Source organism: Mugil cephalus, chromosome 12 (assembly GCF_022458985.1).
Source record: "Mugil cephalus isolate CIBA_MC_2020 chromosome 12, CIBA_Mcephalus_1.1, whole genome shotgun sequence".
Classification (NCBI taxonomy): Eukaryota; Metazoa; Chordata; class Actinopteri; order Mugiliformes; family Mugilidae; genus Mugil; species Mugil cephalus.
This window is the reverse complement of record NC_061781.1, coordinates 10,971,236-10,987,676: the sequence shown is the minus strand read 5'-3', so window position 1 is coordinate 10,987,676 and position 16,441 is coordinate 10,971,236. Positions and strand designations below refer to the sequence as shown.

Below are 16,441 nucleotides of genomic sequence, written 5' to 3'. Positions count from 1 at the left end.
TATTTCAGTCATATTAAGTTACAGATGCTTTTATTAAGGAGCATAAACCTTAACATCTGGTCAAATTCAACCTCACAGCAAAGGTTCACAGTGGTGCCTAACGCACACAGCGAGGTGGCAGTGAAGGTGACCCCAAGGGCCGAGGTAAATGTCTGGAGAGGAGATGTAGGTGAATGAAGCAAGGAGATAGGTAGCATTGTATAAGAAGTCCCCGTGATGGTGACTCTCATCTGGCCCTGAATCCCGAGTGGAGTGGAGAAGGAGTCGTCGCACTTTGCAATTTCCTCCTGTGTCCACGCAGGTAGTGGTGACTCTGATAACATAGAAACTGAGGTTATTTACAAAGCCACAGAGATGACAGACCTGACACTGTTCATTAACCAGGTCAGAGGGGCTCGTTGTGCATGGATGTAGCAGTGGAAGCTCAGCCAGATGTAACAAGTCAGCCTTAAAAATGACAGGAAACCAAGGAACAAATGTAATGGACCCAAACAGTCAACGGCTGCACCCACGGGAGGATGCAGGGAAGATTTGCATGGTAGCCGAGCGTCTCTACAATAGGGCGCAGCGGTGCAGTGTACATTGATGGCTTGACTCGAGAGATTGTTGACGCAGAAAATTGAAATTGTCATCCCTGCGTGAGGCTTATAACCTTTTCAATTTTACATTCTCACAAAGAATGGTTACAAACTTTTCGTGGAGAAATTCTGATTAAATTAGCAGTCTCTCAAACACTTCAGCCTTGGTTGGTTGTAGTTGCTAAACAGCAGATATGATTTAATAGCACAGAATTCTGGATGCAGCAAAAAAAATAACAATAGTTGCTTTAATAAAGGGACCAAGCAGTAATTGGCATTTTTTTTTATCATTCTGTGAGCAATTGAACTGACTTTAAGCTGCGCTCTGCAAAAGTGTGTGAACAATGTTAAAAGGAGGTGGTTATCACACTGATAAATTGGAGGTATGTGGCTGCTCCTTGTTCTCCCATTACTCCCTATGATATACCCCATCCCCCCACCAAAAAAAAAAGGATGATGGTGGATGAATGATAATGGTGGACAAAACACCCTGAGAAAACACATTGTATTTATCTGTGGCTAGTTCATGAATAAAAGTCAACTTCCGTTCAAACATGTCTTTGAGAACTCCTTCTAGCCTCTGTGGGACGATAGCAATCAGTGGTCATGTCTGAATACGTGTTTGTACAGATTACATCAGCAGCAAGTTAATGCAACATTTTTTTTCCCATGAGAGTCACCACAAACACTGAGAGGGCCATGAGCTCAGTCACTAATGTGTTACCTCTTATTTGGAGACGCCTTAATTCAAAGAAAACCTTCAAGATTGTTGCTTTAATAATGGCAAAATGAGTCATCACCACCACTTAGTTTATTACTGTTTATAGTTTGGAACCAGGTAAAGGAAAGCACTGGCGCATAAACACAAGAAGCACAGGGGTAATGACATTCACATGAGTGCACCTCTGTGAGTGCGTGGTTTTCAGAAAACATTGTTAATCATAGGTGTATCATTAACAACGTTCATTTCAAGTGTTTCAAGAGATAGATAACATTCATAATCAAAACAGGATGCTTTTCTTTTTCTTTCTTTTTCTTCAAATTGGATTTTAAGGTTATATATTCCCATGTCCCATCATCCAGATATGACACATTCTTTTCTTTGAGCCCTAATCAGCAGTGTTCAACAACTTTATATGCTACAGACAATGACACAAAAGAAACCAAGGATGCATTTGAAAGACTTACATCCGTATTTATTATATACCATTATTAATCGGCTCCATTTGTAAATGATAGTTTCACATCTGGATAGCTTAAGTTAAAAGTCTCTGAAGGACCGTCACCGCAGCTTGAAAGAAAGATGGGACTTGGTTGCCATGGTAACAGCTGAGGAGACTTTAGTCCTCTTAACTTCAAGGCAGTTTGTTATCTCGTGTTAGTCGAGCAAACACCAAACCTTGAGATGCAACAGATGTGTTAGGCCAATATGTCACAATTTCCATGCAACACTGAGCCTGAGTTCTCCTCTTAAGAAAATTAATAATTTGTACGTATCTTTTGGCGTGACTGCCTTGCGAGTCAACATTTCCCATAACCCTTGATCAGTCGTCTACAGAAGCTGGGAGGAATTTTATCTCACTCCTCTGTACAGAACCACTTCAGTTCTAAGACACTGGTGGGTTTCTTCATATGAACCGTCCATCCACAAACACTTCTGTTGGATTAAGGCAGTGTTTCTCTATTCCAGTCCTAGGGACCCACTGCTCTGCATGTTTTCGATGTTTCCCTCCTCCAACACACCTGATTCAAATGAACGGCTCCTTATCAGGCCACTGCAGAGCTTGATGACGAGCTGATCATTTGAATCAGGTGTGGTTAAAGAGGGAAACATTGAAAACATGCAGGGCAGTGAGTCCAGAGGACCGGAGTTCAGAAACACCAGATTAAGGTGAAGGCTTTTCAAAATAAGATAAATTAAAAGGCATCGCTTACTAACTGGAATGGAGTCAAAAGAGACAAAATGTTGTGCAATACTTTTATTTAAATAGGCACGTCTGACTAAAACGCCAGAATCATCAGATCATATGGACACAAAGGAAAGAAAACACACACATAAAAATAATAATCAATGACAGCAAGAGCTAATTATGATACATCTTTACATTCAAACACTTATCCACAGTTATGTTCCTTCTGGAATACAGAAAATTATTACTCACACGCGCACCTCACAAACTGCAATACTTAAGAGACACACACGCTTTCTCTCTGCACACACGCAAATGCAGACACACACACACTTAAAGCCACAGGTTTATCCCTCTTAAGTCCGTCAGTGTGTATGTATGAGATGTACATTATGCTACATGTCAACGGCTTGGACACACGGGGGAATAAATAGATGCTGACATTAGACTACATTAGACTCCTCAGTTTGTATTAGCATGAAACCAAACTTTGTGCATCCTTCAGTGGTTTGTATTAGTCATGCTCCATCAAGGCTTTATCCTCAGACTTATTATCTGAGAAGACACTGATTATTTTCAAATCACAGCATTGGCACTCACATATTTATTTTCACACTCCAGCCTCAGTGTTTTCGCATGTTCTAGTCTATTGCTACACATTGCAAGTTATGGTTGCACGTTCCCCACATTCTAGGTGAACAAGAGTTTTTTTTTTTGTTTTGTTTTTTAAGTTATCATTGTGTATTCGCGCACTTTATATTTTTCAAACATATCTGCACTGCCATTACCAGGAAGCAAAATACATAACTGGAAAAGCAGACGTGGCGCGGAGCAGGAGAGAATCAGTGGGTGAATGAGAGGCAAAATAAATGAAACACTGCAGCAGCGATGTGTCGGATGAGCCGAAATAAATGAGCTAAAACATGCAAAAACACTGAAATGGTCATAAAGGAGCACATTTTACTTGCAAAAATGTGTACTTCCATAATGTGCACGCTCACATATGCATTTTGCATATTTAGCGTGAAGCCCTGAAAAATAGCGCAGCTCGCACATTAGCGTTGCCACCGTGACAGAAAATCACTATGCCGCATCACAAGTATGTTTGCGCATTTCGACTTTGAGTTAAACTGATGAACCAAATGATGATGAACCAAAACCTTGTGCAGATGTCAGAGTTTCAAAGATTTAAAGGACCAGAGTGTAGCATTTAGTGACATCTAGTGGTGGGGCTGCAGGCTGCAACCAAGCCCCTCCATAGGTCCTTTCTGGTGGACAGTTGCTATTTGTAGTGGATTATATGCTGTGAAGACACAATAATGATGTTATATTCTGCCACCACATCCTACACACTGGTCCTTTAACCTTGTGCAGAGTGGGTGATGTTTGCTAGTTGTTTTCTGTGGTGGCATGAAAATGACAAAAATCCTTACAGAAGCAGTTTCAACACATCCCAACACACTAGCCGATGAAGACAGATCGGCTGCACAGTTTGAGTGAGTGGTTATTGGTTCCATTTTGGGTTTTTTTTTTGTTTGTTTTCTACAGTGTGATCAGTACATTTTCTTTTTTCCCAAAAAAAAATGTTAAAGTGAGATTGAAGATAATGCAGCTTTATAAAAGTAACATTAACTTCTCAACTAGATTCTTTAAGGACCCACAGAAACCCTGCTAATGGGTGGTAAGAAAGGTGTGTGTTCACGGCGGGACACTTAGAAGTAGTCTCTTCTCCGTGAATCGTCGCTGATGAAAGAGGGGTTCCACTGGGCGGGGTAGATGCAGGAATGGCGAGAGCCCGGCAGTCCTGTGAACGGGTACAAGCCATTTCTGTCCAGGTCAGAGTTACGCAGAGCAGGCTGAGGGAAACGCCACAGAAGAAGTAAATTTAGTAATTTAAGAACACTGAAAGTTTCTTGACTTTTAAACCGATGTATCTGCTGAACCAAAACACACAAATACATAAATATCTTAACCAAGGAAGATAATTGCAGAAGGGGTAGAAAAACAAAAGAGTTCCTTACAGAGTAGTAGATGTCAGACATTTGTAGCAGGTTTTTCGTGCTGCCGTTTTCTTGCATCTCAATCGTCTCCCTGCCCCACTCCATGGATATCCGGTTATTTTTCGGGAAGTCCGCATAGGGGGACATCTGCATGTCTCCGCTCTTGAAGATGATCTTATTGATGTCATTTTTGTCTTTCCTGAAACATCAAATATTTAAAAATGTTCAGTTCATCTAAATTACTTACTTCTCCTAACTATCCAAAGAGAGAAAATGTGTCACACTTGGGTTAACAAAATGACTTGTTTTGTAGTGTGGGATCAAACGTTAACATGTTTAAATTAATAATTTAAAAATGGAATTAAGAGAAATCTTACTTGCAGCAGGTGACAATGAGAGCGATAACGAGGATGAGGAGCAGGCCGCCCCCTGCAGGTGACACCACAACTGCGATCAGCTTATAAACTGTAAAATATTAAAAACACACAGTTAAAGATTCACCTCAAAAGCTCTAATATGTTCTATTTGACTTGATTTATCGGTTTGTCAGATTCACTTACAGTTTCCGCAATTGAATCCTCCGAAACCAAACATGCACCTGAAAAGCAGAAAACAAAAGCTGCAGTGGACTGAAATCTTTTCAATGTATCTGGACACGGCTAAGAAAGAAAATCAAACTTACGGGACGCAGGAGCCATTTTCCAGCTTGTAGCCATCCCCGCATTCTGAAACAAGAAGCTATGTTTAAGAACTTCACAAACTTACACAGTTTGGTGTGAGAAGTTCAGGTGTGATCAACTCTGAAGTGAAATAGAAAGGATTCCTGTATCGCTACAGGCAAGCAAAAGCATCACGTGAATGTAAAAGAGCTCACCTAGGCAGGACAAGTCTTCAGGGTTGTGTTTGTAGTATCCTTGATGACACTGGCAGTAGGCTGTGCCGTTGCTGTCCGTGCAGGTGGAGCGCTCTGTATCACACTGAGTCTTCTGAGCTACACACAGACTCTCCACTGCAACACAGTTTGGACAAAATTAATCAAGATTTATTTGTTACCTTATAGGATTGATGTGAATGTCACAAATGTGTCACATTACAGTTCACAGAAGTATTTGGAATTATTTATGGCTGAAGTGTGCCCTCTGGTGGCCGTGATCAGTAAAGTTTTTCTAAATAGTATTCAAAACAGTTCAAACGGGCATTTGACCACAGAGGTGTTTCGGTTCAGTAGTTTATGCTAACCGTGGTACGCAAGCTGGTGGTGCAGGACCATGTGACAGTGGGACATCGAGGAGCTGCAGTTCCTGAGAGACATCTGGATGCTGTTGTTGACCTCAGCAGACGTCACGTCAGTGGAGATGGAAAACATGTTGACCACCAAGATGCGAACCCCGTCCTCTTCTCTGTGGGGAGAGGGTCAGAGGTCAGTACAAAGCCTCACACGGCATCAAGCAATAATAAAACATTTTTCAATCCTCCTCAATCATTCTGCAGGTTTTGTTTTTTGCATTATTTTTCCCGTTTCTTCAGGGAAAAGTAAAAAAAGTAAAGTAAGTTAAAAAAAACAAAACAATGTCCCTTTCAGGTTTTATAAGAATAAACGATGGCAAACGTTCAGAGCTTTAGTCGTGCTGTGATTGAAAGTACTTACTTCTTACTCAGCGTTGATCGGCTGTAACCCCGGAGGACCGACAAAGACATGTTGAGCTGCAGCAAAGAGTGTACATGTAAGTTATGGAACACATAAACCAGTGAAGAAGAAGAGTGACTGAGGAATGAGAAAATAAGTGTTTTTTACTGCCTCTCACCAGCTGAATGATCTCTCTCTGGATCTCATGTATGGTGGCGCTCTTGAATATGTTGGGGTCGTGTGGGTTCCTGTTAACACTGAAAATTCCCAGAAACGTCTTTGCTGTGGGAGGAAAAATAAACACTGTCAGAAAACTAGGAAAACGAGTTGGGAAGGAATTACTAGAAGATACTAGGGCTCTTAAGTTAATTGCATTTTATTTTTTTAAACAAGCCATTAATGCGCACACGTTCTGCGATTTGACCCTCAACCCTTCATCACCCTCTGACACACAGCTGACACAGAGAGCCCCCCCACCAAAGGCAGATCACACCTGACATCTCCTGACATAGCCGACATAGATGCATCACATCCTGTGAGCGTGAAAGTATTCTGGAGAATATTTGCCTTTGTGTAAGCCGGGTATAGTCAGATTCAATTTCTATCAGTATATGAGTCTGGTAACACACCTGTTAGATTGCATTATGGTGTGTGTTTCAACTCATACAGAAAAAAAAATACCTCTCCACACTAACGGATAGCCCTACAACAAAAAAGCGGTAAATTTGAAGCACGATTAATCTGCTATTAATCATGCGATTAATCGCAACTAAATATTTTAATCTATTTGTATAATACAGCGGTACTACCTCTGGTGCACGTGCGTCCATCCTCAAGATCAAAGCCGATCGGACATTCACAGCTAAAGGAGCCTCGAGTGTTGACACATCTGGAGCCAGGTGGGCATGGGTCTCGCTCACATTCATCCAAATCTGCAGCAAGAGCATGTGTTACAATAGAACCTTTAAAAGGACTTCACTGAATCCATGAACCGTTTTAAGCATATTTTGCACTGAGACACTGAACTGCAGGTAGCATTATGCAGAGAATCTCACCCTGGTTGCAGGTCGGCCCCGTCCACGCCTTCTGACACTGACAGGTGAACTGATGATCTTTGTAGCTCACACACATCCCTCCATTCATGCAAGGGTTTGACACACATGGGTCTCCTGAGTTCAGAGGGTTAGAGAAAATGTTTCACCGTAAATTCCCTTGAAATAAATAAATAAATAAATCATCTCACTTTTATAGAGCACATTATCACATCTGGAATATGTATTTCTTGTTAAACGTGGCTCCAAATAAATCCTCAACATCATAACAAACAATCAATGGTGAAACTAATAAATCTCAAACAGGACACTTTCATTTCAATAAAACAATAACTGAAACTAAACCACCTTGAAAACAAAAATAAAAAAATAACATAAAAGGGTCCAAAAATTCAAACCTATGGCTACAAAGATTATCTATCTATTGTGACCTCTACAAAACTAATCCAAATAATTTGGCTTGTATGAAGCTTTTGTCAATTTGAAAAATCTGTAACAAACACATAGGCAGTGCTACATATGCATGTGTTTATAATAAAATAAATCTAACAATAATGCTAAAACAAATAAAAACTCAACTAAAATATGTAACTAAAAGCTAGATTAAAAAAAAAACATCATAATGAATACAAAAAAAATAAAAACTATAACTATAATGAATGTCAACCACAAGGTCGCATTTTGTCCTGACCAGACAACTCTGTTAACTTTACCATCCTAACATTAAGAGTCCAAACTATGGACTGTACATTACACATGTATCCTTATTGCCAGTAAATCAAATATAGAAACCTCTCTGTATTCTTCCATATATGACCTGTGGAGTTCTAAGCTATTTCTGCTGCCTTGGCCTCATCAACCAGCCCAGTCTTTATGGTCTGGAGTGCTGTGTATCAGACCAGTGGAGCTCCATAAACTACATCTGCCCCAGTCGTCATGGCCTCCTCCAGTTGTCCACTCCTACCTGGATGAACGATTCACCAACCTGCCCAAGATTCCTGTTATACTCACAAACTGTCACAGATCATCAGCTATGTGTTATATTACTAGATCCTACATGTTTCCTTCAGCTTGATGTATGTATCTATGACAAAAGTTTGTTTATCTTGTTTCTCCTGCTCTACTTCTCTCTCCATCTTCTCTGTTTCTACCCATCTGGCCTTCGGCAGATGGGTCCCTCCATATGAGCTGGGTTCTGCTCAAGGTTTCTTCCTGTTAAAAGGGAGTTTTTCCTTGCCACCGTCGCCCTCAGGCTGATCTGGAGGTTGCAGGCTGGTTTTTGTGAAGCGTCTTGAGACGATTTGTACTTGTTATTGGCGCTATATAAATTAAACTGAATTGAATTAAATTGAATATACCTTCCATGTAAGCGTATAAATCTCCAGGAAACCTCTTTAAAATACTTTGAAAGTACATTCTCAGTTTTCGTGCATTCTCAACCATGGTTTCACACATGGCCGGACAAAATAAGGAAATAAAAAGTGAAGTGAGAGCATTTCTCTTCTTGATGCAGTAGATAAAAGACGTCAGCATGTGGACCAGCTGTCACCACAGCAAACCCAAGTAACACCACACATTTCTGGTGCGAAAACTGCACTTTAAATATCGCTATTTCAAGTGAAAGGAGTCGACTACTCACTCGCTGGTGGTGGTGCGTTGGCGGTGGGGACGTCAGCGGGTGGTGTCGTCACCGCCGGCTCTGTGGTTACTCTGCGCGTCGGTTTCCTCGTGGTGCGCGAGGCCTCTGTGCTCCCGGTCGGAGTGCTGGGGGTGTAGGTGGTAGCGGCGTGCTGGCTGGGAGCCGTGGTGACCCTCCGACTCCTCGTGTTCGTTTCGGACTGCAGGGTGGTGGCACTCGTGGGGGTGGCCATCCAGGTCGAGGGCCGCTGGGTTTGGCCGGGCGAAACGTGGCGGGTTTGGTCCGCCGGAGAGGTTCGCGAGGCCGGGGTCGAGGCCGTGGCGGAGGGTGCAGCGTACGGGGCGGGGGCCTCGGTGGGGGAGGCTGAAGCGGAGGCGCTGGAGGTGCTGCTCAGCCTCGATGATGAGGTTGGGGGCAGAGGAAGGGCGGTGGTGGCTGTGGTGAAGGCAGTGGCTTTCACAATGCCATCCTCTGTTAGATGTAATCTGTGACTGAGAAAGTAAGAGACACATCTCTTAAAGATGAAGCAGAATAAGAATAAGTAGAGGTTGAATGGACACTGATGAACATACAGCCGTACGTACGTGGAAAACTGAAATCCAAGAGTGATTTACAGTCTTTAAATTAAGGAAATGAATCCTTAAAGGTACTGTAATTGTCTAGTAATTGTCATCTTATCTATCTCAGTCAAAAAAAATAGTGATAATAGACTGAATAAAGACAGTACATTTAGTTGTTTTCATTTAGTCAAATGCAAGGATCGATCTCTCTAGCTTTGAAGAGCTGTGTGAAGTCCAACAGAGTATTTAATTTAGCCCTAAACATTTATGCAGCAAAAATGACCAGACTCAGGTTCTAGCTAATATATAATAACATGACGCGATACATGCTTCCTTATACAATCATCCTGTTACTTTTTTTTTATCAATTTAAGACAAAGCTAAAAAGAACCTGAACGTACCTTTCTGTAACAGTGACAGGCGTGGTTGTGAGGAAGACCTCAGTGGCCAACGCCGGCCTGTCTGTCAGAGAGTCATTTGTTTCCGATGTACTGCTACTGACTGTAGAGGGCGCTACAGTCAGACCCAAGTCCACATCTTCCGCTCTGGTCTGGGATGAAAGCGCCTCGGTGCCCTCTTGGTTCTGAGGGCTGGTGCTGAGAGCTCCAGTCGAGGTCTCTGTGGATGTTCCGGCGCCGGAGTCCGACCCCGTCTCCGTCCCTGAGACGTTGGCAGGAGCCCCTACTGCTGAGGTGAACGGAGGTGTGGAGGAAGCCGACACTTGGGATCGGTCGGTGTCGGCCTCTGTCACTCTGAGGGGCGGCGTCGAGTCGGAGGTCCCCTCGGATGTTGACGTCTGTTGGTGGTGCCGGGTGCCATTAGGTTGCCCAGTTAAACTTAAAGTTCCCGTGGACTCGGCCGGGCTACCGGTCTCTGGAAAGATCCCCTTGGAGGAGTCGGTCATGTGCCGGTCTGTTGTTTCTCGACCATCACTCCTCGTGGACATGGTGTAAGCTTCGGTCTCTGCAGACCTAGGTGGAACAGCCCAGGTGGAGGGTGGCTGGTTGGAGTCTGTAAAGGCGGATGAGGTGCTGTTGTTGTTGAAGGAGGAGGAGGAGGAAGAGGACGATGAGGAGGAAGAGGATGAGGAGGAGGTGACAGACAGCAGAGTCCTCTCCCCAGCCCGACTGATGATGGTGGTGTAGGTGCTGTCTGTGATGACGGCTGTCTGTGACACCAAAGGTGTGGCGTCCTCCAATCGCAGGGTGCTGTCTGAGCTGTCCTGAGGTGGACTGGCCTTCTCTGTGGACAAGGTCCCAGTCTCCCAGGACACAGCATGGGAGATGTCTGGCATCTGGTGTGTGTTAGTAAAGTCCTTCCAGTCCCTGCTGCCGCCGCTGCTGCTGCTGCTACTACTGCTAGTGCTGCTAGTGCCGCTGCCGCCGCTGCTGCTGCTGCTACCACTGCTAGTGCTGCTGCTACTAGTGCTTCCGCCGCTGCTGCTGCTGCTACTACTGCTAGTGCTGCTGCTACTAGTGCTGCCGCCGCTGCTGCTGCTGCTGCTACCACTGCTAGTGCTGCTGCTACTAGTGCTTCCGCCGCTGCTGCTGCTGCTACCACTGCTAGTGCTGCTACTACTGCTAGTGCTGCCGCTGCCGCCGCCGCTGCTGCTGCTGCTACCACTGCTAGTGCTGCTGCTACTAGTGCTGCCGCCACCGCTGCTGCTGCTGTTAGTGCTGCTACTACTGCTGCTGCTGCTCGTGCTGCTACTTCCAGCCTCAGTGGTAGTTACCAGGGTAGAGGCAAGAGGCTCAGTGGACAAACCTATGTCTCCCAGAGACATGCTGCTTGTTTCTGTGAAGGGTTTAGTCTGCGCAGTGTCTGTGGACAAAACAAAAGAATAAACATCATGATGTTTCCTCTGTATTGGGACAGTGAAGTTAAACAGTTGAGATGAGTTCCTCTCATTTGCAGCTGTGGCCACCAGAGGGCGCTCACCAGGCTGCATCCAACAGCCACAGCCCGAACGCAGAAGAAAGTGACAAGATGCTGTCAGAATGCAGTTCGCTGCACTGGCAACAATTTTGGGTGGAGGACACAACTGGCAGCCAGCTCGTCTACTCTAACAATGGCCTGAAGTCCTAAATATGGCCGCGGCTGTCTCTGTTGGGAATCAGTCATTTCCTTCCTAAAGCTGAGTGAGCACAAGGCAGAAAATTGTCACCATGGATATGGGTGTGTATTGGTGTTGAGAGTGTTTTTATTGTTTTTTTTTTTTTTTTTTTTTTTTTTTTTAGTCTGGCTCAAAACTGTTAAGTCATATAAACTCCCCAAACACTAGCAGAAGTGAAAAGAATGCTGTGGTAGACAAGGGCTTGTTGTTTTGGATGCATTTTCTGGCGTTTTGCCTTTTACAGTTAACAGCAGTGGGAGGCAGGAAGCAAGAAGAGCAGAGGTGGAACGACAGGCAACAGAGGTTCGCAGCGAGAATCAGAGTGGAAGCGTTACAGTTAAATGGCATGCAACTTCACTTTAAAACTTGTTCTAATACCTGCAGCCCTTTAATATACATAACTTTAATAATAAAAGGGATCTAAAATGGTTAGTAAAAAAAAAACATATAGTTCCTGTGCCAGGTTGTATGTTTATCCTCCAGTGGTCAGTGGTTGACACTCGAGCATCGGTTCTCAGCACCACCACATTTGTGTATTAGACTCTTGTTATCTGCGGCCCATATGATGAATAGCAATTCAAGACGTTATCTTCTTTTATCTCTGTTTTGTTCTCCACCAACTTAATAAAAAGTTGGGGCTGCTAAATGTTGAGCCTCGTTCAAAATGTAGTCACCAACTTTGTCTGTGTTCTTTTTTGTGTGTGTGTGCGGGTGTTTAGATGTCTGAGGCAGTTTTGATGAATTGAATGACATACTGTATCTAGCAGCCAACAGACTGAGTCAAGAGTTCGAAGAGCTGGGCATCAAGTGTGCGCTGTTTTTGTGTGGCTGTTTTTGATGCTGTGCTGCCTGATACAGTCTCTCTCTCTCTCTCTCGTATGGCTGTTCTCCAGGACTGGAACAACAGCGCCGTGAGGATCAGCACCACCAACAGTCAGCCACCAAAACCAGCGGCAGGCAGAGTTCAGCTTGGGAACAGCCCGTACACTGGGCGCCTATGGGGGAGAACTGGGCCACCAGACTCTATTTTTCTCTTTCACTTCCTCTGCATGTGTCTCTCTCATTATTTCATCTTCTCTCCCTGGATCCAGTCTGGGCAGCAAAACTCAGAGTGGAACGTGGTGTTGGCAGCAAGTGATGGACACTCCCTGATCCTCTGCTGTTTATCTCTCAGCTGTTAACACAGTTGCCGGCGTCGTCTTTTAGCATCTGCTGGACTTCAGAAACTCTGGGGTTAGTGCATTAAAGCACAGTGCACTGCATTTATCATGGTAATGAGCCGAGAGGACAGTGCAGCGGTGCTGTGAATGAGCTGGCTGATATTTAGCCTACTGGCCATTTGTTGTCAACAACTTTTACTACAGCCCCCAAAAGTTGAGCTCAGGTCTTGTTTGCGTATGTGTCCTCAGATGACTGCAGCCTGAAATCTAGGTTTCAGGACAGGAGTGATTCAGAGAAGGTGAATCATTTTAACCTTGTAATTAACAGTATTGTGTACTACACTGTCAAACGGTACACACTTCTCGGTTTGACTGAATCAAGTTGAATCAAGCTGATCAAAACCCAAACCGTCACCAGACAAACATCCACAACAAGCGAAAATGATGAATGACAGCGCTTTGAAACTCGTATGAGTTGAAACCTGCATCTGAAAATGGTTCAAACACACGCTTTGTAAGCAGAATATGAATAACACATGTAAAACATCAGCACCAATGAAGGAAAACTAAATAGCGGCCCTCCCTGGTCGCTGTAGTTCTGCACATTTTTTTTCACCACGACAGGAGATTTATGGCGGTATACGGTTGCTAGGTGATATTCTGTACGGTGGCCAAGTGGAAATAGTTTGTCGTAATAATGGTGGATTAATGTGAGAGCGGTAGCGGTTTGTAAATATGAGACTCCAAAGAGATAACGGTGTAATAAACCGCACAACTTAAAAATGACCAATCCGATGTTAAGACCCCATCTTTTCCCACTGGCATGGGTGCAGGTTCAGACGCAGCGGAGTTGACAGGGACTCCAGCAAAGCTACACTTTACCACTTTAACAAATACACTGTTCTCAACTCTTTGGGGCCGGTACATTGAAACTATTTTTCAAACGGTTTTAACTATTGAAGTTGAGCAAGTATCACATTTGCAGATACGTTTCCTGGAACTATTACATCCCACTGTGTCTTTTGGATGGTACTGGGCCTTGTGCAAAGGAAATTGGGCCTGAAATCCCAATCCACAGCATCTATGAAGTGAGAAGGCACGAATATTTCAGCTGAGGGTTCTTTTGAATGAGCACCATCCCCAACCAAATAAAAAAATCCCGCTCCGTGTTCTACATTTTGTTTATGACTGGTAAATAACACAGCATTTCTCACTGCTGTCTTTGGGACTTAACAGCCTCACCTATACCTGTACGAGCCGCCGAACGCATCACCTGATCTAAAACAGGAAGCTAGCACGTGCCGCATTAAAGCCAAGCGATGGTGCACATCTGGGTTAGCAGATCTAAGTGTTAGACGTTTTCTAGATCTAGGAGGGCTGTCTGGTTTGATAAAATGGTCAGCTTTGCACTTCACAGTCGGTTTGCTGCCACTTTTCAAGCTCACGGTGCAGCTTCGTTAACATGAGCTGGCTCCTTTTTTACGTTGTTTAACCACAGTTGGGCATGTGAGCATGAAATACACTCACTTGAGATGATTAGTGAGTCCCTGAGAGGACAGAAAACTAATCCACTTTCTTGATAATCAATTTGGATTAAACAGTAAAAGAAAACAAACACATTGAGTGGTTAAATTATCTCTGAGGAGAATATTAGTGTTTTTACTGAGTTAATATGACACTGACGGTTGAACAAAACAATATAAATATCAGCTCAGTGAGCCATTTTCACTTTCTGACTATTATTCCCCAAAATCAATTCATCACTAAATCATAACCAAGCTATCAATGTGGTTTCAGATCTATTTTGTGTGTTCATTCAGAATTTGAGCATTTCTGTCACTGCAGCATTCAATTGACCAACCCTCCATTTAGGTTTATTATCACAAATCTGCGTGCATCCTCCCGGTAAAGCTCGTTTTTAAAACGTAAAAAAGAAAAGCAGACATTTACCAAGGCTATTCTTGACGGATGAGAGAAACTCTCGCATGTGTTTAAAAGTTACACTTTGCATGGCGGGCCTCAACAATAGTGATCTTACCCGAGTTTCCAGCGTGTGTCTCAGCACCGTGTGAGAGCAGGAGGTTCCTCTGTGATGGGGACAAACTCTCGCTGGAGTATGAAGTTGAAGTTGCGACGCTTTCAGCATGACTGGGTTCATCCGTGGCCGCCGAAGAATGAAATCCTTCCGTTACCGGGCTTGTGCTGTTGTTAGCGGGGGGCCGTGCCCCGAGGGGCCCCGGCAGACCCAGCAGGAGGACCGACAGGGACAAACCGAAGACGTGCTTCAAAAACCACGTTTCCATGATTTTTCAAGACCCCCGAACGGTCGCCGATAGTTTCCGTGAAGTCGAGTGAGTGCCGGGGACTCTCCCGGGGACACCATGGGAGGAGCGCTTCGGCTTGTGGTGAAGTTTTAATAGGAAATGAATAAATCCTGGAGGAGGTCCGGGGGAGATCCGCGGCTCAGCGCAGGCGGCGGGGAACGGAAGATAACACAGCCGAGGCAGCAGCCTGTTATCACAGCGGAGGAGCCCGGAGGAGCTCCTCCTCCTCCTCCTCCTCATCCTCCACCTCCTCCTTCTCCTCAGACTCACACACACACACACATAGACACAGTCCCGTTATTCAAGCCAGTAGCTGCCTGTGCTGTCTGCAGGTGTCGGAAGTCTCGCCGTTATTTATGTTCATTTTTTCAGCCAGGAGAAAGAGTGATGCTTCCCAGACTAAACGTTTTCAGAGACGTAGGGAACTATTACACAGTCCACCTGCGCATGTACTGAGTACTACTACTGCCTCTGATACGATTACTACTAGTCTACTACTGGTAGTAATCGTAGCAGTAGCATGTGGCTAGTTAGTAGTTGGTAGTATAAACAATAGTAGTTGTAGTAGCAGAATTAATATTAGGAGTAGTAGTACACTTAATGTGGCTGTGCAATATTTTTATCTGTTGTCCAAAAGTTTAAAAGTCTAAGGATTAGTTGTGGTAGTAGCAGTTGTAGAATCAGTAGTTGATAGTATACTATAGTAGCAACACTTGATATATAGTAGCTGTAATTGTGATAGAAGCATAGTCGTAATAGTAGTGACAGTATAAGTAACAGTAGCAGTTGTAGTATATTTAGTAGTTGTGGGAGAATAATATTAGTATAGTAGTGTTAGTATTATCGAAGTATTCCAATAGTAGTAGTACAGTAATATTGAAGTAGTAGTATTATAGTAGTACTGCAGTAGTAGTGTTATAGTAGTTTTGTAGTAGTGGTATTGTAGTACTAGTAGTGTAGTAGAAGTAGTACAGTAGTATACCAGTAGTATTGTAGTAGTAGTAGTATAGTAGTACTAGTAGTATAGTAGAAGTAGTACAGTTGTATAGTAGTACTGTAGAAGTAGTAGTACAGTAATATTGTAGTATTAGTATTATAGTAGTATTGCAGTAGTAGTATAGTAGTAGTAGTAGCACATTAGTATTATAGTAATATTGCAGTAATATTCCTCTATGGCAGCCACACTGTGACTGGGAAGATACAGAATAAAGTTGCAGTATGTCTGACAATCAATCCACGTATTAAACTAGTACTTGTTGCTCAGGCTAGTTTTAACAGACAAAGTACTGAGGTGAATCTTATGGGTGGTATCATAGAAACACACTTTACTGGGCGGCAAAATAGATGTCAGAGTAATGTAAGAGGAAAACATTATCAATAATTACCAATACCAATATAATAACCTATGCACAGCATTTTAACAGCCTCCGTCAGGAAACAAAACCACAATGGCCACAACATGGCCCCTCAATGCGCTG

General features: G+C 43.6%; 2 protein-coding genes across 2 annotated transcripts; both read right to left on the bottom strand.

Moving 5' to 3' along the window:
- Window positions 1–2,542: 2,542 nt before the first annotated feature.
- Window positions 2,543–10,821, bottom strand: heg1 (heart development protein with EGF-like domains 1). Its single transcript, XM_047601588.1, has 13 exons — window positions 9,768–10,821; window positions 8,807–9,297; window positions 7,171–7,284; window positions 6,925–7,047; window positions 6,294–6,397; window positions 6,137–6,192; window positions 5,728–5,888; window positions 5,363–5,497; window positions 5,171–5,213; window positions 5,049–5,086; window positions 4,866–4,953; window positions 4,510–4,687; window positions 2,543–4,344 (listed from the first exon to the last, which is right to left on the bottom strand). The coding sequence occupies exons 1-13, from the start codon at window positions 10,658–10,660 to the stop codon at window positions 4,201–4,203; spliced, it is 2,568 nt and encodes an 855-aa protein (XP_047457544.1). The 5' UTR covers window positions 10,661–10,821; the 3' UTR covers window positions 2,543–4,200.
- On the bottom strand, window positions 10,671–15,123 carry LOC125018260 (uncharacterized protein DDB_G0271670-like). The gene is made up of 3 exons (XM_047602048.1): window positions 14,678–15,123; window positions 10,873–11,187; window positions 10,671–10,681 (listed from the first exon to the last, which is right to left on the bottom strand). Exons 1-3 carry the CDS (start codon window positions 14,940–14,942, stop codon window positions 10,671–10,673), a joined length of 591 nt encoding a protein of 196 aa, XP_047458004.1. The 5' UTR covers window positions 14,943–15,123.
- Window positions 15,124–16,441: the final 1,318 nt, after the last annotated feature.